Here is a 24734-nt window from a genome sequence, read left to right as displayed (position 1 = left end):
CTTCATGACCAAATAATCAATCTAATCTTTTGTAGTGGTGGCATAAAATTCCTTAAAGCCTTGTTTTAACATAGGAAGTCAGTACAGAGGAAATACTGAGTTATAAGATTTGTTTTTTCTGACAAAGAAAGATGAAAGTCTGTATGTATTCTAAGAGACACCAATTTGAATACTGTTGCTTCTAAGAGCACATAGCGTAAAAGACCTTTAAAAACCGGTGATTATATTTGCCTGGAAAAATATCCCATATAATTCAGGTGACTCAAAAAGACTTTGGTAGGCAGTGTTACAAGGACACTTTTTATGGTTATCAGTTATAGTACAGGATTTCATTTTTATGTTCCAGCTTCCAGCTTTATCTAAAGTATTTCTTCTAATAGGTTTTACTGTAGAATTGTTTCCAAAAGGATCTGTCTCAGCAGTTGTTCCCTTATCTGTGCAGACTTTTCTTTCTCTGTGTCTATTGAATAGGTGCTTTTTGTCAAAGAAAAAAATTAATTTTATAGATGGGAAAAATTCATGTTATTAGAAACTTAATCTCAGGTAAATAAATGTCTAATAAATTAATACAGTAAGGACATTTTCTAAAAAGTTGGTTCCTTCAGGAGATAAACAAATGAACTATTTCAAAAATACGGCTGTTCCCAGGTAGCATTAGAATTTGATTTTGTTAAATTTGTAACTATTTAGCAGTGAGTAGGAGGCTTGGCAATTGTAAGGTATAGTCTTTTAAATTTTTTTTAGTGTTAGCCATGGAAATGCAGTATCCCTTTAGGTATACATATTTCTGCCAGTGCTGATTGTTACTCTGTAATAGCAGGACTTAAAAAAAATTATTGCTAAAAATGACATTTTGCTCTACTGGAAAGCACTTAAACCATTCCATAGAGTCTGGAACATTTTACTTAGAACTCGTTTAAGATTTTAATTTTAACTTTTATAGACTTACATTTTTGTGGTGATGTCATTTTGTTTTGTTACAATGTTTTGAGAGTATTCCAGTAGATTATTTCAGAGTTTTAAGATTTATGAGCATTTTAACAACTTAACCTTCTTGCATATAAAGGTAGTGAGAGCCTTCTCTAGGTGCTTTCTGTTTTTTTCCAGCTTATGCCTAATATACTTTTGGCAACTAGGCTACACAACTACTTACAAATAAAAGAGTTAATAGTTACCTTTTACGGAAACCTAGTGAGGCTTTTGGTGTGGTGGCTGTTGCAATTAACAACCAGCAGAAAAAGCAGCATCACCAATCTGCATCTACCAGCTTTTTTTGTCTCGTTAAATCTTCTTTGGAATTTGTTTCTCATACGGAAGAGAGTAGCAGTATTCATTGTTTTTCTTAGCTTAGAGTTTATTTTGTTTTTTGTTTTTCTAAAGCTAGCAAGCACTGCTCTGCCTTTAAGTCTAAAACTGCTTAGCCTCTCAGTTTTATATTTGACAGAGTAGGAAAACTTTTATAAATGTATGAGTCTCTGAAAGACTTGGAGAATGAAGATATACTTAAGTTTTGTCACTAGTTTTTGTTGGACAGAAGTATAAGGTTTTGCAGCGTTGTATTTTATATTGGTACACAGTTGAAAGTATGATGAATGAGTAGGACTAAGATAATTTACAAATTGTATGAGAAAGTATGCCAGGTGCAGTGGCTCATGCCTGTATTTCAGCACTTTGGGAGGCTGAGTCGGGCAAATCACTTGAGGCCAGGAGCTCGAGACCAGTCTGGCCAACATGATAAACCTGTGTCTGCTAAAAATACAAAAATTAGCTGGCTGTGGTGGTGCACACCTGTAATCCCAGCTACTTGGGCGGCTGTGGCACGAGAATCACCTAAACTCGGGAAGTGGAGGTTGTAGTGAAGCAAGATCTTGCCACCACACTCCAGCAAGACTGTCTTAGATAGGTAGATAGATAGACAGACAGACAGACACAGACACAGACAGATAGATAGATACTGTGAAACCCAGGTGCTAGAGTGTTTATAATTTAATAAGTAAAGATAGGTAGACCATTGTAACAAAAATAGCATGGGAAACTAACAATTTTGGGGAATGAGTAAATAATCAGGATTCAAAGCAAGTATCAAATGAGTCAGGGGAAATGAGAAAAGTAGAAGTGGAAATTTTTAGGGGTGCTATTAGAGAAATTTGGTGAGGAAGTGAGGGTTCACAGTTCCTTATTGACTGATGGATGTGGTGATTTAACTGATGGATCTTGGTGACACCCATTTATGTAAAAATTGCAGGTAAAAGCTAGTGGAGAACAAAGATCAGTCAGTAGGAGAAAAGTGATGTACTGATCAGAGGCGAAGATGCTGGCTTTAGAATTGAGGTAGAAAACTGATTTTCAGTTTGGAAAAGAAGTGTTCAAGTAGAAAGCATTTTAAAATGGTTTATTTTGTTTACTTTGAATCTGAATACCTGAACATCTTCCCTTAGCAGAGGCTTTAAAAGAGTTGAGTAATATATGGAAAATGGTGTGCTTAAAGATTTCTACATTCATATGCAATGAATAAAATTTATATGCATAAATAAAAGCATTACCTCATGCCTTAATTGAACGTAAGCATTTGAATTATTACTAGTTTTACACACCCAAACAAAAGTTCTAGGTTTACTGAGGGAATGAAAGAGATCTTTCCTTCCATTCCTACAGTAAACCTTTCCCATTCAGGATCATGGGAAGATGATGAAGAATCATAGAACTGTAGCACAATCAGACCTAATGTTTCATAAGCTGTGAACCACACGTTTTGGGGCCCCTTTTCAGTGTTGCTGGAGTATTTTTGTGTTTGAAAATAGGCTTTGTTGTATTACTAATGGAGTCCCCATTCCCAGTTTCACATTCTCATAGTATCATTTATTTAAAATGAAGACTTTTATAGTATTTTGCACTAAGATATGAACGCTTAGTAGTCACCCTCTTGAAGCTATTAGCTAACTAAGTAAGTGGCAGGTAGTGTAAATGTTAATAATTTAACTATATAACTGGCTTGGTCTTTGTGAGAAAAGGACAGATCTTTTTAGGCAATCTGTATGTAATGTAAAGTTTGTATTTGAGACCCTTCTATAGTGTAGTTGTTAAAGAGCACAGACTATGGAAAACCATAGTCCCTGAATTTAATCCTTTCTCTACTACTTCCTATATGTACCACTTAGTAACTAATCTGGGACATTTAACTAATTGTTACCTGTAAATGTGGTTGATAGGTTATGATGATAGCAATCTGAGAGTTGTAAATTGCCTGGCATGTATTTAATTTGCAGTGAATGTTAAATATTGATGCAAAATAAAATTACATCTCTTCTATATTTTTCCAAGGAGTCAAGATCTTTGTCTTATCCTTCAATTCTTAAAGGTCTCCTAACTTCTTTCTGTATTATTCAGCTGTTTTACTTCTGCTTAACATCCACTGTCCAGAAAACATCCAGCACAAATCCAAAATAATAAATTATTTGATTTCCTTAATAATAGGTTTAGGCAGGTTTTTGCCTTTTGGGAATTGTTTTCTGAAAATCATTTGAAAGGAGAAGCCTTGTTTCTTCTTATGGGCACAGTGATACTATCTTTATTGGTGTTTTTTTTTTCCTTGTCTTTCTTCCAGAAGGAAATAGACCAGTTTAGGAGAAACTGAAATTTGCTTTTTTGAATATCTTGATACCATGACCTATAACACATGGGGCTTTAGGTTGCACTGTAAAGTATTTGTTGTTGTTATTCAAACAAAATAATGAACAAGAACAAACTATCAAGTTTCTATACTCAGTCTACTTTGTCAAAAAAGTCTTAGTCTTACATCAGAAGAGTATGTGTAATATGTGTGTGTGTGTGTGTGCCAATTATATGTTTTAAAGTATATGTGTATTTTTTAAATTCTGTGCTTTAGCTTACATTTTCAATTAACGGGCCTAGAGATGATTTTGTTAGATAAGATACGACAAAATAGAAAGTTCAGTCTTCTTCCTTTTGACAAGGTGCCTGTGCACCACAAATCTTTGTTAGTAGTGAAAGGACGTGTGATAGCTTGCTGTAGTTTTTTCATATTTCTGGAGTGGTGAAGAGCTAGCCAGCCAAGATTTACAGGGTAATGCATTCAGAAGCCGGAGCTCACTCTTCTGTGCAAAGACAACCTAAAGGGATTTTTAATTGCATTGGCTAGTCATTCAAGTATATAAACCTAAGTGAAACTCCTAAGGTAAAATATGACTTAAGTATAGCTTGAGTCCATATATTATCTCTTAGAGATACCTTCTCTGGTCATCAAATAAAGTCATTACTACTATCACCTTCCTGTCCTAGACAAAGTCACTTTTAATCACACCACTGTTTTACTTTATTCATAGCACTTTTCACTGTAAGAAAGTATCTGGTTCACGTACTAGTTAGTCCAGCTCTCCCACTATAGGGTATCAGGAATCATAATCATCTCGTTCACTCTGCTGTGCCCTCGGAACTTAAAACATTGCTAGACGCATCCCTGAATACTCAGTAAATGTTTAAGAATTAATGAGTAAATTGATTTTAAAGACACTTGGAGACCAAGATAATCTTAGTCTTACAGATATTGTTGAACATACACAAATACATTATATTGTTTATAGGTTGTGTTGAATGTATTGGGAAATACCATAAAGTACCTAAAGTTTTACGCAAAGTGGAGTATACATGTTTATTTCTGAATGTGTCGAGATCCTTCATTTTAGCTACAGTCTCAGAAATCTCCTTGAGTTGCTAAAAGAGTAAGAACCATTTATCTGGCGTAGTAGATAGACTGCAACTCCTTTAAACAACTCCATTTAAATATTACCTATTTTAATAGGCATTTTGAATATTTTTATTTTTGGTGCCTATTTGAAATGAAAGCAGTTAACTAATGAAGTATATTAGTTTAAATCTCACAGTAACAGAATAAGGTAATTAAGTTCATGAGTGATTTACAGTATATTGATGTAGCTTAGTTGGTAATAGTAATATATTAGGAGAGGCTCCTTGTAGATAAGCCATAATATGGATTGACTGCATAATCGTTTTTATAAGCCTTACATTCTTTGATCCCACCTTCAAGTACATTTTCCAAATCGAACAATTTTTAATTTCTCAGTTAAATTATAATCTCCCTAATTTTTGTCAGCCCAGCTTTACACTTTTTAGAAATACTTGTTTGTCCATTAAAAGATGATTAAATTACAGTATACAGTCATAATTCTTGGAGATTGTGGTGGGGATACCCTCTAAGAAATGCATTGTTAGGTAATTTTGTTACTGCGTAAATGTCATAGAGTACATTTACACAAACTTGCTACACATGCAGGCTTTATGGTATATGTAGGTAGCCTTTTGCTCCTAGGCAACAAACTTGTACAGCATATTACTGTTCTGAATACTGGAGGCAGTTGTAACACAATAGGAAGTATTGGTGTATCCAAACAGAAAAGGTATAATAAAAATACTGATTTATAATCTTATGGGACCACCATTGTATATGTGGCCTGTCAGTGACCGAAATGTAGTCATGTGTTACATGACTGTGATTGTATTCTTTAGTCATTGGACAGTTTCTTTATGAGATTACATTTTAATGTTGTTGCTTATTAATAATTACTCTTTACAACGTTGCTGAGAAACATATAAACAGCAGTCTTAACTAATTGATAATTTCATTATGGAATAGGTGGACATGGTTTTATTCCTTCGAAAGCCTAGTTTTTGAATTTTAAGTATTCCCAGCTATGTTTTTAAGTTCTTTTTGGAAATTTGTTTTGTACGTTTTTACACAAATAGGAAAATTCATACATTCTTTTATTGTTGCTATATAAAGATTATTTTTTAATGTCTTTCAGCCAATGGTAATGATAGTAAAAAATTTAAAGGAGAAGATAAAATGGATGGTGCTCCTTCTCGTGTACTTCATATTCGAAAATTACCTGGGGAAGTAACAGAAACTGAAGTTATTGCTTTAGGCTTACCTTTTGGCAAGGTGACCAACATCCTTATGCTGAAAGGAAAAAATCAGGTACACTTCTTTCGGGGGTTATAAAATGTTAAACCCCAAACTATATCCAGCAGTGTGAATTAATTGTAAAAGGGAGAAAATAGTAGGTTATTTTTCTTAAAGAACAGAAGTCTTAGTCTCACTTTTTCGAGTAGATGTCTGTGGGAAACAAATGCTAGGTAGCCAAAGTGAATGAGTCACCGTAGTTTTTAAACCGTGCCTTTTGAATTCACTTTAAGGCTCTAATTGAATAATTGTTACAAAATTGTGGAAAATACAAGTGAAGTATTTCTTTTACTGTGGCTCTGCTCTTTGTGATATCAGAAGTCAGTAGAGGTACTAGTCGCATCCTTCCTTAAGCTTACTTTATGAGAATATGAAATTTTCTTTAAAATTTTTAATGATACCATTTGGAAGAATGTATGAAATTTAACACTCCCTTTTATGTAATGTTAATCTGACATTTAATTTGTAATTGTTTGCTTTGTCTCTATAAAATTATATTACTTTTGAAATGACTTTGAAATCTTATATTCTCTAGGGTAGAAGTGGTAAAATTCTGATGCCAGAAAATGTTTACATTTTCTCTAGCCTTTGTTGTGGAAATAGATTTGTGGGTGTGAAAATCATGGGTGGAAAGCAGAAATGGCATGTACTTAGTTTTCTTCTTAGGTTATCTTTAACTGCATACCTAAACTTCAATAAGAGATTTCTAATTCTACTTATTAGAACATTTAAAAGTAACTTGAAAAATATTTTAGATAATTGATTAAAATCAGCTGAATAGATTGCACAGATACTTTTATTTGAATTTAATTTATAGTATTAAAATTTTTGCTACTTAAATTTTCAGGCATTTTTGGAGCTAGCAACCGAGGAAGCAGCTATTACTATGGTTAATTACTATTCTGCTGTGACACCTCATCTTCGTAACCAGCCGATATATATCCAGTACTCTAATCACAAAGAACTAAAGACAGATAACACATTAAACCAAGTAAGTATGTGTAGGTACATAAATAAAATGGCCTAGAATGTATTATGACTCTCATAAACATTAACAGGAAGGAAATGTTAACCCATTCAGATGTTTCTTACAGACATTTTCTTGTAATTTTTAAGGTATTTTTTTGCAGAATGTTTCTAAGTATTAAATACTATGTCAGTTTGAATTCCTTTAAAGCCCTGGTCAAATGTAGTTTTTCTTGCTGCAAGTTAAAATTTTTGTGTAGAAACTATCAGGTAGGATTTATTAGTAGCATAAACTATTTATACAATTCTCCTGCTTAGAATTTAAGGTATGAAGTTGGGTGCCTTTGGTTATTTGACTTTTTATACGTCTTAATTTCTTATGGAAAAAAATTTTTTTAAATGTGTTAATGATTTTCCTGGAAAAGAAGTCTTAAGAATGAAGAATATACGAATGTATTGATGTTTTAAAAATATAATGTAGAAGATACTGTTTAAAATTCATGTATCTAAAAAATAGTATTAGAATGCTTTTGTTTTTGTTTTTTGTTTTTTCTTTTGAGATAGAGTTTCACTTGTGTTGCCCAGGCTGGAGTGCAGTGTCGCAATCACAGCTCCCTGCAACCTCTGCCTCCTGGGTTCAAGCGATTCTCCTGCCTCAGCCTCCTAAGTAGCTGGGATTACAGGCATATGCCACCACACCTGGCTAATTTTGTATTTTTAGTAGAGATGGGGTTTCTCCATGTTGGTCGGCTGGTCTTGGACTCCTGACCTCAGGTGACCCAACACCTCAACCTCCCAGAGTGTTGGGATTACAGGGGTGAGCCACCGTGCCTGACCTAGAATATTTTTTGACCTACACTGTAAGGCTCCTGTAATGATCTGAAACTTTAGTTCTTTTAGTATAGTTTTAAAAGTAATTGTATCTTTCTCTTTGAGTAAAATACAAAGTTTTTCTTAAATGTACATTTCTTAAAAATGTAATAGAAACTATGCCTCATAGATTTTTGTCACTTTTTACAGTAACAAAGTCGTGTCGATAGTTTATGAAAAATAAGCTTGTAAAACTTTTGACCTGAAAGATAAGGTTCAAATTTCAGTGTTTTTTTAAATTTGATGATAAATTTTTAATTTTTTTGAAAAATAATGTATACTTCTAATAATTTATCAAGACTAAGTATACCAAAAGTATCTGCTCTTCTTTCTTTTTACTTAGATTTTTTTTGTGTGTGTCATTTTTAACTTATTTTTAACAAATAATTGTATATACTTATGGTTTACAATGTGATGTTCTGATACGTATATATTGAGGAATGATCAAATCTGGCTAGTTAACATATTCATCACTTCAAATGCTTACAATTTCTTTATAGTAAGAACATTTAAAAATCCTTTAGCTATTTTGAGGTATACAGTGGAATGTAGAAAAACTTTTTCCTCTGCTCTCACACCACAACAATCAGCACAGAAGACTTCTGTGGCCACAAATGTGGGGGAGTTTTTTTCCACATGCCAAGCAAGCAGTCAGGACTACAGTGGACATTAGCCAGTGTTCTCCAACTTAGCTCAGTTCCAATGCTTTCTGCCAGGAGATAGCATCAGATCCCATAGGTTGAGGGCTCAGTCCCGCAAGACCTCCCCAGACACCAGCAAGTCAGGCCTCCAGAACTTCTCATTGACCAGCTTCAAGTTGGGGTTTCCGCAACCCCCTTTTTGGATTTTGTTAATTAGCTAGATCAGCACACAGAACTCAAGGAAACATTTACCAGCTTATTGTATAGGATATTATAGAGGGTAATAATATGCCTCTAATTATGCCTAGAGATTTCAGGTGACCAGCCCCCATCCTGAAGTGGGACTATCAACCATAAGTCAAGTCATTAGCATACGAACTATATCAATCACTTTGGAGATTTATTAGGAATTTAGAGTTGTATGCCAGGAAATGGGTTTGAGGACTAAATGTTTATTTTACAATATCACAACAAAACAATATGCATTACAATAGTTGCCATGCTGTGCAGTAGACCACCAGAACCCATTCTTACTCTCTGAAACTTTGTACTTTGACCATCATCTCCCCTTTCCTTGTTCACTCCTTCCCTCCTCAAGCCTCTGGTGACTATCTTTCTACTCTCTACTAAAATGAGTTCAACTTTTTAAGATTCTGCATATAAATGAGATAATGTGGCATTTGTCTTTATTTGCTTGGCTTATTCACTTAGCATACACAGTGTCTTCTTAAAATGCTGTAATATCCTATTTGTATTTCATTATTATTCAAGTAATTTGCGAACACATTCTCATTTTAAAAGATTAAACAAAAGGAACATGTAAAGAGTAAAGCTTGGGGTCAGGTGCGGTGGCTCACGCCTGTAATCCCAGCACTTTGGGAGGCAGATGGATCACCTGACATCAGGAGTTTGAGACCAGCCTGGCCAACATGGCAAAACCCTGTCTCTACTAAAAATACAAAAAGGAAAACAAAATTAGCTGATCATGGTGGCAGGTGCCTATAATCCTAGCTACTTGGAGGCTGAGGCAAAGAGAATTGCTTGAACCCGGGAGGCAGAGCTTGCGGTGAACCCAGATTGTGCCAGTGCGCTCCAGCCTGGGTGACAGAGTGAGACTCCATCTTAAAAAGAAGAAAACAGAAGCATAAAGCTGGAGCACCTACATAGATGTATGTGGAGGAGGGGGACTTGTAATTTTAAATAGGATGACTGGTAGATGCCGCATTGAAGGGGATATTTGAATAATGAACTTCAGAGTGGTTGGGGAATAAGCCACTTATTCCAGACAGAAGGAATAATCAATGCGAAGTTCCTTCTGTTGAAAAAAAAAAGTTTTTATAATTATATTTTTCCTTTTCTAAAGCCTTTCAATCTCCTTTGGTCATCTTTTTTTTGTAGTTGGTTATGTCTTACGACTTAACGGTACTTTGAGGATACTAATTACAGTATTTAAAAAATATGTCAGTATATACTGAGTTATCATTTTTTCAGTGTTAGAATTTCTGTTTATCTTGTTCTCACTCTCTTTCATCCCCCCTTTGTTGTCTTTTCATATTTCAGAATGGACAATTAGACTTTGTTAGAGTTGTGTGCTTTCCTCTAGGATAAAGTACTGAAGAATGTGTACTAAGCTGTTATCCCCACCCCTAAATACCAAAGAGGCCTTTATTGTGGGCGCCAACAAAACTCCCTTTAGAATATCTGGTACCAGGAGAGCACTTTGGCTCGTGCCCATAATCCCAGCACTTTGAAAGGCTGATGCAAGTTCAGGGCAGCAGTGAACTGTAATCACACGACTGTACTCCAGCCTTGGCAACAAAGTAAGACCCAGTCTCTTAAAAAGAAAAAGAGAGAGAAGAAAAGAAATTCTGGTTTCTTTAAGGAAGAGTTTTCTGTTATTTTTTAATGGTCAGGGAACAAGTTGGTCAAAAGAGGGAGAAGAGAAATTTAACTCTTTGTTAATGAGCTAGACTTTCGGTTCATCCTTTTTTCACCCACTCTCTCCTCCTGTGAACCTGCCAATTACCAACTTGGTTCCATTTTCTGTGTTCTAGGAATTTGATAAAATTATTCTTAGCTAATGATGACCTTAACTCCCTTCAGTGTTTGTTTATTTTATATTCATTTACTTCTAGGCATTTTAATAGGGTTTCATAGTAGAAAACATGCAGATGAATATGCGTTAACCATCAATTCTTCCACATCTCTTCATGAAATCATCAGGTCCTTTTAGTTCACACTTTTTAATTATCTGCGTAGTTTTCTCCATCTTTCCTGCTACTTGTATTGCTCAAACACACTCATCTCTTGACTATGTTACTACACCATTTCCCTTAATAAACTACTTTCTTTCTTTTTCTTTTCCCTCTTGGAATTTTTTCTCTCTAGTACAACCAGCTAATATCTTTCTCAAATGCACATATCTAAGTTCCTCCTGTGCGGTAAATCCTGTTCATGCTTAGGGTAAAGGCCCTTTCTGAGATCACTACTTTTTGTCCTCTGTCTTATGACTACCCCCACCCTATTTGCTTATGCTTCTGTCCGTAAAATAATGGTACATCCTGTAACCTGGCATGCTTTCTCCTGATGTCAGTCATTTCTACCATTATGTCACTGCTCTCATGCATGGAATATTGTGGGTTGGCCTGCCTTGTGCACCACACTTCTACCTCACACTTCACATGGCCAGTGTTAAATATCTTGAGGTCTCCATTTAGCTATTTCTTCTCCTAAAAGCTATCCCTTGATAAGCAAAGAGTAGATTAGGTTTGGATTGAGAGCCTTAACTCCAAATGAGATACTGCTATGCATATAACCAGAGTGGTCAAAATTAAAAGGATAGGTAATAAAATGTTGGTGACAATGTAGAAAAGCTTGAACTCTCATATATATGATGAAAGGACCATTTTTGAAAACTTGAAATATCTACTGAAGTTGAGCATATATCTATTTTTGACACAGTAAACTCGCCCCTGGTTACATACCTGAGAACATATACATAAGGTGTGTTAAAAGATATGTACTAGAAAGTGAATGGAACACCGTATGTAATAGCCCAAAGCTACAAATGATCCAAATGTTCAACAGCAGCAGAATATGTTGTGGTGTATTCATTTAGTGGAATACTATATGATAATAAAAATGAACAAGCTACTGCTTGCTACCTGCAAAACATGGGTAGTGTACATCATACATTTATTGAAAGAAGCCAAACCAAACTAGAACACATCTGATAAGATTCCATTTATGTAACTTGGAGGAAGCATGAGTATGGCTTCTAGAAGGTTGATAATGTGCCGTTTTTTATCTGGGTAGTTATTTCACAAAGATGCCCAATTTGTGGTATTTTATGGAGTTTTATACACTTAAGATTTATATCCTTTTCTCTGTGTGTGTGTAATATTTTGATAAGAGTTTTTATTAAAATATAGGTTGGCAAGCCAACTTTGCTCCATGAATTACAGAAAAAATATATGAACTCATTAAAAAATGAAATAATATAGAAATGTATGAAGTAATTTGTTACTGATGTGGGAAAATGTGATTGTTAAGCCATAAAAGGAAAATAGAGAACAGTGAATAGTATTAAATAAAAGTATGAATAGTATTGAATTAAAAAGTATAAATATTATTGAATAAAAATAAAAATAGTATTGGGAAAAAGTATGGAATAAGTATAAGATTAATACATATATACTTGCAGATGTAGATAGTATCTTTGGAAGGATGCCTAAGATAATACTGTGAGGGGTTGGTAGGAGTAAGTAAACTGGGTGACAGAGTTGCAGGGGAATTTTTAATCTTTTACACCACTGTCATATCATTATCATGGATTCCTATTTTTAAAAACACATTTTATTATTTGAAGCGGCAGATGTTAGTGTTTTTCTAAGTTGTGGTAGTCTTATGCTTGTTATTACAGATAAATGTAGTAAGAACATGTTCACTAATGAAAATAATATTGCAATGAGCTACTTAAAATATTTAAATATGTTTAAACATTTGAATAGATACTGCTCTCGAAATCTGATTTTACCAATTTACAGTTATTTTTCAGTAATATCAAGATGTCTGCTAAAATAAATAATATATTTCAAATTGTTGGGTTTTAATTAAGTCATTTTGGCTAATGTGTACATTTATACATAAAATTATTAAGTAGCATTTAAATGATTGTTTAGATATGTATGTGGACTCTTTCATTCTCAAGCCATGTGATCTGTGATTTTATAATATTTTAGTAAAGTGACTGTTCTGTTTTTTCTCCCAAGTGTCCTAATTCTTCTGTATTTTCTTTTCCTGTCATTAACCTGTTAATATAGATTTTTCAAACTTTGTAAAGCTATGTGTAGGTATTTGTGGTACTTGTCATTGTTATATTTTAGAACTATTTGCCTTTGTATGTTTTTTGGCCACAGATAAGGTAAAAAGAAATTATTTCCTTATCATAGAATCTGTCATAATAATAATGGAAAGGGATAATAGTAATAAAGGCAGTCTTTTGGAGCATTTAACATATTATTTGATTGACAGATTTTTCTACAAATACTGTGTTTATTCAAGTTTACGGATATATTTTTTCACATTTTAAAATCAGAAATTTGATATGTCCTACAATAGTCTATTTATAGAGTTGGCAACATCTTATTAGTCATACCTAAAACAATAGTGCATTTTATAATTGATGGTGTATGTGATACCATAAAACGCATGAGAAATAGCCTTCATATTATAACTTAAAGTTTACCTGAAAATTTTGTGGTTTTGGACTGGAGTACACATCAGTTTCTAGTCTAAAAATTTTAGTCTCAGAAGTTAAGGGTAGTATGAAAAATTTATATTGTAATTGCTCCTATTTTAAGATTGTATTAGAAATAATAAGCTTCCTGGGAGTTATTTTGGATAATTTAATAACCCCCTTGTTGAGATTTATGATGTATCTGTTATATGGAGTGATTAAAGTATTACTCTCTAAATTTCTGTTTAAAACATTTTCTGAGCATAGAGGTGTCTGTAAAACTGTGTCTTGTTCTTTTGAGAATGGATTACATATCCTATCTTTTTTCTTGTTCAGCATTGATCCCAAAGCCTGGATACTTTTTTTTGAATAAAATACTAGTAGAATATTTGATATATTAAACAGCTAATACCCGGGTCATATACTCGTAATACCAGGTGCTTAAAAATAATTGTCGAGTGGGCATTAACTTTTGTTTAATCCGTGTAAGTTCTAGGAACAAAGTGAACTAGTAGTGTAACAGGTTGCAGAGTATGTGACATTAATAGATGTGTTTCTAAACTACTTAATCTTAATTTCCAGCGTGCCCAAGCAGTTCTTCAAGCTGTGACAGCTGTCCAGACAGCAAATACTCCTCTTAGTGGCACCACAGTTAGCGAGAGTGCGGTGACTCCAGCCCAGAGTCCAGTACTTAGAATAATTATTGACAACATGTACTACCCTGTAACACTTGATGTTCTTCACCAAGTAAGTTTAATCTGCGCAATTACCTATAAATTTGATAAATAATAATATACTCAGTAAATAATGTTTTGATTTTAATGTTTTGACAGATATTTTCTAAGTTTGGTGCTGTATTGAAGATAATCACATTTACAAAAAATAATCAGTTTCAAGCTTTGCTCCAGTATGGTGATCCAGTAAATGCTCAACAAGCAAAACTAGTAAGTCTTTCTTTTGAGCTAATGATGTTTTTTTCATTGAGATGTATATGTAAAATATATATGTGTATATATACTTAATAATACCTTGTAGCATTATAGCTAGTAGTAGTTGATGGCATTAAAATATTAAGAAACCTTAATATTTTGTCATAAAAAAGAAATGTTTATTTTTAGGATAATCATAGTTATAGTTAATCATAATGTAGGCTTTTATTTCATGTTTTTGTTTTAAATTTAAGGACAAAAGTTTGTGCTCTTAAGAAAAAAGCAGGATTACATTGTGGGTGCACATCTGTGTAAGATTTGAAGTGGCTTTTAGTGGGAGTTTGAAAGTAATTAGTTTTCAAGACAGTTTCGCTGAAATACATCAATACAGATGTGGCTCAAATGCTATGATAGGTTCTCAGTTTATTTAAAACTCTGTATTAATGTCTTTTTTTAAAAAAAAATTCATGAATATGTTTCTAGTCAGCTTTTTATTCATATCATTTATCTTTCTTTGTCATTGTCATATGGAGGATGTGAGGTTATTAAGACATGTAAAATTTCCCATCAGGGCTGCCACTGAAAGTAGCATACCACATCTTTGCTTCCAAGTATCTTAATCTTCTGTTTGTATGTCTTAAATCTACTTTTGCTTTGTCTCTCTAACTTTTTGTGCCGTAGTATCTCATTATTATTACTATTCCATCATTAAGACATTATTATGAAACCATTTAATAAGCTTACCTTTGTCTTAACTGGTTTTCTTTTTCTTTCTTTTTTTTTTTTAATAGAGACAGGGTTTCTCCATGTTGGTCAGGCTGGTCTCGAACTCCCGACTTCAGGTTATCCGCCCATCTCAGCCTTCCAAAGTGCTGGGATTACAGGCGTGAGCCACCACGCCCAGCTAAATTTTTAGTTGTTTGAACTATTTTCTTTCTTTTCTTTTCTTTTTCTTTCTTTCTTTTTTTTTTTATTACAGAATCTTGCTGTGTCACCCAGGCTGGAGTGCAGTGGTGTCATCTTGACTCACTGCAACCTCCACCTCCTGGGTTTGTCTAAACTGGTTTTCTTCCTTTCATTCTTTGTTTTACTTTCAGACTAATTGTCTCTAATACTTAAATGCCTCCTCCAGATCAAGATCGCTTCTGTGGAGCCCAGACCATTTTTAATAATTGTTTCATTGCATTTCCATCCTCACAACTCATTTCAGGAACAAAATTAGTTTTAGGTAGCAGAAAGACTATACAAGTAATGGTAACATAATTGTAATAGTTTACCAAGTGCTATAGTCATTTTTTTCTGACCGCTATTCTGTATTGTCTACAAAAGAGGGGTTTTTCCTGTGTTATAAGGGGATGCCAACATTTAAAGAGGTGCATTACTTATAATTAACATTACCTGTAAGGTCGACATTTTTTCAGTCTTCTTTCAGTATCCTTTCTCTCCAGCATGCTGCTCCTCACTGGCTCTCAGGTGTAATCTAATCTTATTAGACTTTCCTTTTCAGACATAGGTTAACAAATAGAATTCTTGTTTTCCAAAAATAAGTGTCCGTTTTCACATGCCCTGGCTACCAAAATCAATGTGGTATGAGGTTTTATCAGTAGGAGACAATCTAGAAGTCATGATTTCTGTGGCATTTTTCACAACTTCAGACATTTAAATATAGTGTACATTTTTCTTGATGTGGAATATTTTCCTTGTTCTCCTGACCCTCAGGAAAAGTATTTGTTAAAGGACCAATTAAATGAAATATGACTGGGAATTATACTGTATTTGGGCTATAATTCTCATGGGGAAAATAGTTTATATGTGTATCTCGTCTGAAGTAATACATAGTTACATTTAATCTCATCATAAAAGATAGTACCTCAATTATGTCAACTGAAATTTTGAAATTTTCATATAATCTTCTGTGAACAGATAATAAGCACCCAACTATAATATTGATGTTTGTCCACAAGTATATACTCAGGTCTTTTTGACAAACATCTTCAGTTATAATTGCAAGAAAGTAGATCATTGTTTTATTAAGTAGTTATTCGGTATCAGAACTCACACTTCACTTATTAGAGAAGGAAAAAGAAGTTTGTCTCCTAAACTTGCTTTGCCCCATTGCCTAGTTATCTAGACCCTTTGGTAAAATTTACGTTTTTGATAACTAGAGTAATGTTCGTTTTACATGCCTGCATCTGGGCTCTACCTAGAGAATATCACATATTATATAATCTGACAGTTGGTAGCAGTTTAAATCCATCAGCATCAACTACAAATAAGCCCTCTACTTTAAAAATCTCTTCACATTTCTTCGGTCGACATGTTTTTGTTTTTCATAATGCCTATCAGATAGAAATTTTCCCTTCCACCATATCTCTCCTCTCTCACTTGCTTGAAGAAGAAAATCACATGAAACTTCCATCAGCTTTTCTTGCAAAATCTGCTAATACTCACACTTGTCTTTCTCTTCTAATAAAAGGCATACATGTTTAGTTGTCTAAGACCAATAAACACCAAAGCCTGTCGTCTTCTACCTTTCAGGAGACTGCACTGTCAGTCATCCCCTCTTTCTCGTTTATTTCTCTTTATATTGGCCACTTTTCACCAGTTTCTAGCATTCTCAGCCTCTTTCGTTTTAAATGAATTTACCCTCAACTTGGAATCCATCCATCTATAACTCTACGTACTTTCTATCACCCTGCCTCTCTTCTCGCTTTTCACTCATAACCAGACTTCTTAAATAGGCTATTTTTGTTGTTTGTTATCTCCTCATTTCTCTGCTTATTATAATTCGGTTTTAGCACTGTTTACCCAAATTGCTCCTCCCAGTGTTACCAGTGATTCTTAGAGTAGCTAAATGCCAGTGATATGATTCAGTCCTTACCTTACTTAATATTTAGATAATAATTGGTGCTGTATACCATTGTCTTAAAATTCTTTCTCTTCCTGGTCTCTGATACTCCTCACCTAGATTTACCCTACCTCTCTGGCTGTTTCTTCCTTGTCAGGTTCTCCCCTTCTGCCTGGGAGGCCTCACCTGCTCTCACAGGTCAGTTAAACCTCTGTGATTCAGTGTTCACATCACATTTTCTGGCTCAGACCTCTCTTAAGAGACCCACGCTAGGAACCTGGCAGACTAATGAATATCTTCAAACTTAGTGTGTTCAATCCAACTCCTGTTTTTGGTGTCCCCTGTGTTAGTAAAGTGCAGGATACCAACTTCAGTCTCATTAACAAGCCAGAAAAGATATTTTTTCCCTTCCTTCCAGTCTATCTTCAGATACTATTGATTATACCCACCTAAATTTTTGTTGAATTTGGCCTTTTTCCTCAACTCTTTTGTTACCATTCCAGTCTAAGCCAATTGTTAATCAATATGCTGGTCTCTCAAGGTAGGATTATGTGTCAAACTGAAATCAGCATACTTCTAGCAACAGTATGCTTAATGTCAATATTGACATAAATTTTGACACAAACTTCTTATATTCATGCAGAGTAACCTGGGTTGCTGGACCATGCGTCATAATTTTAGTAGCACTGGTGTAGTCATCATTCACTTTCATAGCTCTGCTTCACTGGCCTTCTGACTGAACTCACCATTTTGACATCTTCCTCTACCTCCATTGTTTTTCCACAGAGAACCAAGAATGATCTCAACTTCCAAGTCATATTGCTTTCAATCACAATGCCCTTTAGTGACTTTTTTGTCCTTGCGATAAAGTCCACAGTCCTTATCATGGCTTACAAGATTCTAAATCAGTCCTCAGCTTGCCTCTCCAGTCTCTTCTCATGCCTTTTTAGCTGTATTGGACTTCTTTAAATAGCTTCCATATACTTTCTCTCTTCCATATATTTTCTCTGATGTCTTGTAAAGTCTCTGATGTCTCGATCTTACAGATTGCTGTTCCATTTGCTAATACAATTTTTTCTCTTCATCTCTTTATGCCCAACTTCTGCTTGTCTTCGTCTTTCAGGTATCAGTTTAGAAGTCTCTTCTTGAGAGAAGTCTTCCTTAAGACTAGATTAGATCCCTTCCCTTCTTAGTTCTCAGTACCACACATAAAATTTATAATTTGTTAAATGTGTATATTTTCTGTTGGACTGTGAGTTCTGAGTATCATATCTGCTTTGTTCTCTGCTATATTTATTAAGCATTGACATTTACGGTGATAATCAGAAATCATAATGAGAACCCTAATTATCAATAAAAAGTCTTTTATATGGTCCTCATATTTATTAAAGAAAACACCTTAATACCTTTTAGAAAATCTTGTTTATTTTTTGGAAAGTAATAGGCAAAGACGTGGCTTCTCTTGGCATTCTAATTCAGCTTTTACAGTGTTGAGAAATGTAATTACTTAATACATAAAAATACCAGTCTTTTTAATATTATAATAAGACACAGTGTAATCTCCTTTTCACTTGGAATTTAAAAATTATGTAGTCCTTAAATTACAACACACATGAGTAGGAAATGGTTGTTTTTGGTTTTTGTTAATAGAAACAGCTTTTCAGAAACATGTCTTTATTAGGAATATATTTAGTTGACACTGGACATTGATACTGTGTCTTTTGGAAGTACTGTTTATATGATTTTATTTTAACATGTAAGTGGGTTGTTATTATTTATTCTAGGAGATTATATTTCATCACTAACATAATAAAAATATCAGGTAAAGTTATTTGCAGCAGTAAGATTATGTCATTCATTTTCTTCTCACAGAGTACACATTGCTTTATGCAGATTCTTTGAGACACCTAATGGAATTATCCTTTCCTATTTTCTTGGGCAAAGATTTTCCTTGACTATGTTTAATTTACAGCCTATATATTTTACATTCATATTAATGGAGGATTTATGATGAAATCAATGATTTTAAGATGCTTTAGGAAAATCCTGCATAGTCTACCAGGGTCAGGTTGTTTGGTATTGGTAAATAGCCTAAAGTATTGTATTAGTAGTATAAGCTTAATTTTGTGTTGTTTTTGATTTTGATAATTTTGATAATTTTTCATGACTTGCCAAAAATTAAAAAGTAGATATTTAAAGAATTTCGAAGTTACAGTTTCTCTCAGCATGTGTTAAATCTGATCCCCAATAATCTCTTCAAAAAAGCAAACATTGAGAAAAATGGAAATCATTTTATTGTGGCTTTTCATGTTTTCAAAAGTCCATATGTGGTGTTTCATTGTGTTGGTTTAATTATGATTTCTGTGCCTAATATCTTTCTTGTGTTTTGATTTTCATGTTTTAGCCATAAATTTTAAATTTACGTGAAATTTTTTTTCCTGAAGATTTTTGCTTACTGTTTAAACTTTAACTGTGAGTAGGCACATTTAGAAGGTCGTTCTGCGTTCTGCAAAGTGTTTTGAGCTTTTATTGTCAGAAATCTTTGTTCCAACAAGTTCACTGCATTCCTGATTGCTGAATCACAGGACAGGTTTGGGTGCTACTGCTGTTTCTTGGAATTTTGCAAATACATGAGCTTGATGTGAACTTGTATATATTTTTTGAATTTGATTTACTCCCTTTCTTATTTATGGTCACCAGCTTTAGCCAACTATTATACCTGGATTTCTGTTATCATGCACCCTCAGCTATTTCTTTCCTCTTTTGCTAAATGATGATTAATTTACATCTTATTTGCTTATTTCTCTAGCTCTTATACCTTACATATACTTGTGTATCTTCCACCTACATAAAGTTGTTTTTTGTTTTTTTTTTTTTAATATTCAAAGGGAAATTTTCAAAGCTTCTTGGAGGACTTTCTAACAATTGGCATATTCATTAGATAATTTGGCAGTCGATCTCAGTATTGCTGGGAAATAATTCAGCTTCTAAGAAACTTAGTGTGGGTTTAGTAATTTTGTATTAGTATTTTTAGCATTAACCTAGATACTGTGACTCTAAGTCAGGTCTTTTCTCATAAGGTATCATTTTCTCTTTGATAATAGTGAAGTAGTCACCTAAGAGTGAATTTTGCTACTCATCTTTTGATATTTGTCTATTGTGTAGAAACATCAGTTCTACTACTTACCTCACATTTTCCCTATAGGAATGCTACATTAGTAAATGAATACCTATCTTCTATGCTTTGTTTGCCTTTACAGCAGGGTATTGAATTAATAGTTATGTTATTCTGGCTGTTAAAGTTGATACATGGCTTCCACTTTTATGTGATGATAGGTACTTTTCCTAACCCGAATGTAATTCAAATCCTGATGTGTATGAAGTCCCTTTGAGTTTTTACCAGTGCTGTATTTAAGTGGATGAACCTGTGCTGAATTATTTTCTAGGTTAGTTTTTAGCTAGGTTAATTAGTCACATAAAAATTTCGTGTATTAAGAGGAAAGGTTTTATATTCCCAGAGGTGAGAATATTTGAATTAAAACTTTATATACTTAAGCTGTGGAGGTTTACTGTCTCCATAACAGGACATGTTCATTCTTCTAATGAAAACTTAACAGCATGTTTCCCTGTTCTTTAGTTTGTTAACAGCTTATCGCCAGCTGAACTATAAATGATGATTATATAGGAGCAGAAAAATACATCATAATCATAGCAGTAACATAGTCCTTTAAAATTCATGATGTATTTTCACATATGTGATCTTTAATTTACTCTTCATAATAACCCTATGAAGAAGCATGACAGCTATTGTCATCATTCCTGTTTTCCAGATTAAGAAATTGAGATTCAGAGAGGTTAAAAAAACTTGCTTAAGATAACCTAATAGAGTCTAGGCTTTTAATTAATTCTAGACCTGGCACTCATCAATTTCAGAACTTTTCTGGAATAACATTGGATTTGCTAATTTCATCAAGATAATCTGATTGGAGTTGAACATTTCAGGTTAAGGAAAATACTAGCTTTTTTCTTGTTTACCTCATTTTATAGGAATTGCTATTGTGTGTTAGGATAATTTGGTTTGAAGCAACCTTGTACAGTGTAGCATCAAATAGCAGTTACTTCGTTACTTCATAAAACTGTACTGATTCATATAAGTACTGCCATCCAGCAATAAATATATGTATAATAAAATTAACCTTATTGAGCAGGGTAGGGTGGTACTACTTCAGTAGTACTTCCTGTTTATGACCCTTATTAGTTTTTAAAAACTTATTTGCAATTAAAAAAAATTAAAAGTATTAGCATGGATGCTTAGCTGGTTGTATTTTAGATTGAAGTAGCATTTTCTATTTAAGGAAGATAATATTTGGTGGAAACTAATACATGCACAGCCAAACAACAAAATAAGATGTATGAAATTTTAACCCTTTTCCTGGTGGCTTTATTTATTTATTTATTTTTAAGACGGAGTTTCACTCTTGTTACCCAGGCTGGAGTGCAATGGTGCGATCTCGGCTCACCGTAACCTCCGCCACCTGGGTTCAGGCAATTCTCCTGCCTCAGCCTCCTGAGTAGCTGGGATTACAGGCACGCGCCACCACGCCCAGCTAATGTTTTTTTGTATTTTTAGTAGAGACGGGGTTTCACCATGTTGACCAGGATGGTCTCGATCTCTTGACCTCGTGATCCACCCACCTCGGTCTCCCAAAGTGCTGGGATTACAGGCTTGAGCCCCCGTGCCTGGCAGTTGCTGGTGGCTTTTAAGTTTGAGTTTTCGTTCTTGAGTTTTATTATTAAAATTATACTTTCACTAATTTTTATTCTTTAAGATTGCTGATATACTTTATTCACTTTTACAGGCCCTAGATGGTCAGAATATTTATAATGCCTGCTGTACCCTAAGGATTGATTTTTCCAAACTTGTGAATTTGAATGTAAAATACAACAATGATAAAAGTAGGGATTATACTCGACCTGATCTTCCCTCTGGGGATGGACAACCTGCATTGGACCCAGCTATTGCTGCAGCATTTGCCAAGGAGACATCCCTCTTAGGTATGATTCTTATTGTCTTAACCACTTTTCTCCCATTTTGCCAAATGGAAAAATACCAGTAAGTATAATGAATCACCCCATTTTGGACCTTACCAAATGTGTTTGGTTTCATGAGTTTTATTTTTCTCAAGTGAGACAGGCATATGAATACTGTTAAGAAAAACCCAAAGTGTTCTTCATACGTGTAATTAAAATTATGTTAGTTTTGTTCCTTTTAATACCTTCACCTTTTCTTCCATGTGCTGCTTTCCCAGAACAGAAGAAAAGCTTTAATGAAGAATTACTGTTGAATTCTTAATGCCATGTTTACACTTTAAACTTTATGTCACTATGTCTAAGTCTAGACCTGAAGTTCTTGTGTGTGTTTTTCAGTGCTGATTTGATGTGTTTTAATTCATTATTGCATGGGAAGAGTGAAATGTTAAAATTTAAAACATACATAATGGGTGGAGGCATAGGGAATTTTTTTTTGAAGCATATTGTAGTGCCCTTTTTAAAGAAACATTTTAAACTAGAATAAATTTTCTGTAAAATTAATTTTGCTATTTCTTTGCATTTTATCTTAATCATTTATATTTTACTTTGTACCACAATGGATTTGAGCCACCTAATAAAAATGCAGTGCAAACATATGCAACTTATAGTTGATAGAGTGGAATCACGATGAAGAAAAAAATAAAGGAAAATCTTTTGTAAGTAAAATGAGCAGTGATTTATAAGTTAAGATGGAATTTTATAGTTTCCTTTTATTTGATGTATTCTAGTATTTGTAATATTATCTTTAAGTCATGATTTTTATACATATGGAACTCATAATTGATAGTTGACAAGCTCTTAAAGTTTAGCTTATGTCTATCATTTCAAAAAGAAAAAGTAGTATAATGTAGTTCTTGGAAATATTTACTTCTTCCCAATATATAACAATCATGCCATCAGTTTGTGAACCTGAAATCGGTAAGTGGTATATATGTAGAGAGAGATACTCTAAGGCAGTTGATTCTTGATTCTGGTAATTAATCAGAATTAACTATGTGTTAATTCCGGTAACTTCAAATAAATCCTACCCTTTATTTGAATTTTCTGGTATGTCTAGCACAGGTCATAGTGTTTATTATGTTATTATGACTGTAGTAGATGCTTTAAGTCACTTACACTCTTTCCTGACAGAATCTCTGTGTGTTGCTAGCTTAATTCTTAATTCCCTTAATTTTTCTTTCAAGTTAATACAATTGAATATTTCACAGTGTGCAGTTTTTAAAGGCAAAGTCAAGAGTGAAACAGTGAAACACGGTCCTTGCTTATAATTATTAGTATAGATTATTAAACTCTTTACTGGTAGAAGTTGTTATAGAGAAGAATCAGAATTTATTGAGTAGCTTCTAGGTCATAGGCATTCAGTTAGGTACTTGGTAGATAGATTACTTTATTAAAATAGAAGGTGTCATCAAGATTTTACGCATAGCTTCTAAGAAGTTGAAAAATTCACATGCAACTCATTAAAGAAACAATTTGAAAGTAAGATACCAAGAAACTCCAGCAAGCATAAACAATGAATTACAACCGTCCACTTCTTTGGACCCTACTGAGCTATGTGTATTTGCCCATCTGAATGTATTTAGATGTGCTTGGATCGTGGGTGGAGACATGGTTAGAAATCACCTGGATTCTTCTAGGGAATTCATCACCATTTTCCTTGTGATCTTAGGACCTTGGTGAAACTTCTAAAACAATAATTAAGTAATTTTAAATAAAAATTATGAAGCCCTAGCACAACTAGCTTCTGTCTTAACTCTATGCTTTTGTTCTTCTTTTTTGAGACGGAGTCTCGCTGTGTCGCCCAGCCTGGAGTGCAATGGCGTAATCTTGGCTCACTGCAACTTCCGCCTCTTGGGTTCAAGTGATTCTCCCACATCAGCCTCCCAAGTAGCTGGAATTACAGGCGTATGCCACCACACCTGGCAAATTTTTGTATTTTTTAGTAGAGATGAGGTTTCACCATCTTGGCCAGGCTGGTCTTGAATTCCTGGCCTTAGGTGATCTGCCCGTCTCAGCCTCCCAAAGTGCTGGGATTACAGGTATAAGCCACCGTGCCTGGCTGCTTTTGTTCATTTTTTAAGTGTTCTGCATTTTTACACTAAGAGCATGTAAATTAAGTTGCTCACTTTGTAACAAAAAAAAATTGTCTAGTGTCTTTTTTCACTTCTGTGTTGAATTTTTTAGTATAATGCATTTTTGTTTCTGCATGTCTGCCTCATAGGATAAAGGAAAAAAATGTTTAGCCTTTCCTAAATGACTTCATGTTTTACCTATTTGAATGTTTTTGCATCTTGTTATAACTGGACTTTTTAAGTATACTCAAAAATAGGTTAAAAGTAGATGAGTTAAAGCTTTTAAATATCAGATAATGGACCCTAATTTTGATAATTCACAAGACATAACCATTTATTTTCATATTTTATGTAAATACATGTTTATTTACAAAATTAAAATTGCTCTGTATTCGAAGATTTGCATTATCTTTTATTGCAATTGACATTTTACTTAGAATTTGTTTTAAAGGACAGTTTTAATACCTGCATAACATGCTAATAGATAGATCGTACTTCTGAAAGTGGACATGTAAGCTATTCCATACATGTACTTTTTTGCCTCTCAAATTATTTTCTTTCCTTTTTTTTTTTTTTTTTGA

At 33.8% G+C, this 24734-nt stretch overlaps 1 protein-coding gene across 9 annotated transcripts in view; it reads left to right on the top strand.

Annotated features, from left to right (window-relative positions):
• Positions 1–24734, top strand: part of PTBP2 (polypyrimidine tract binding protein 2) — an 88562-nt gene that overhangs the window by 37558 nt on the left and 26270 nt on the right. For all 9 annotated transcript variants that reach the window (XM_017503786.2, XM_017503781.2, XM_017503784.2 and 6 more), the window contains exons 4-8: positions 5841–6013; positions 6846–6989; positions 13796–13960; positions 14047–14157; positions 21850–22045. In XM_017503786.2, the coding sequence (XP_017359275.1) occupies positions 5841–6013; positions 6846–6989; positions 13796–13960; positions 14047–14157; positions 21850–22045 (789 nt within the window). The remainder of the gene's footprint in view (positions 1–5840; positions 6014–6845; positions 6990–13795; positions 13961–14046; positions 14158–21849; positions 22046–24734) is intronic.

This window comes from Cebus imitator, unplaced genomic scaffold, assembly GCF_001604975.1.
Source record: "Cebus imitator isolate Cc_AM_T3 unplaced genomic scaffold, Cebus_imitator-1.0 Scaffold315, whole genome shotgun sequence".
Lineage (NCBI taxonomy): Eukaryota > Metazoa > Chordata > Mammalia > Primates > Cebidae > Cebus > Cebus imitator.
The sequence above is the reverse complement of the archived record's forward strand: the minus strand, read 5'-3'. Positions and strand labels throughout refer to the sequence as shown.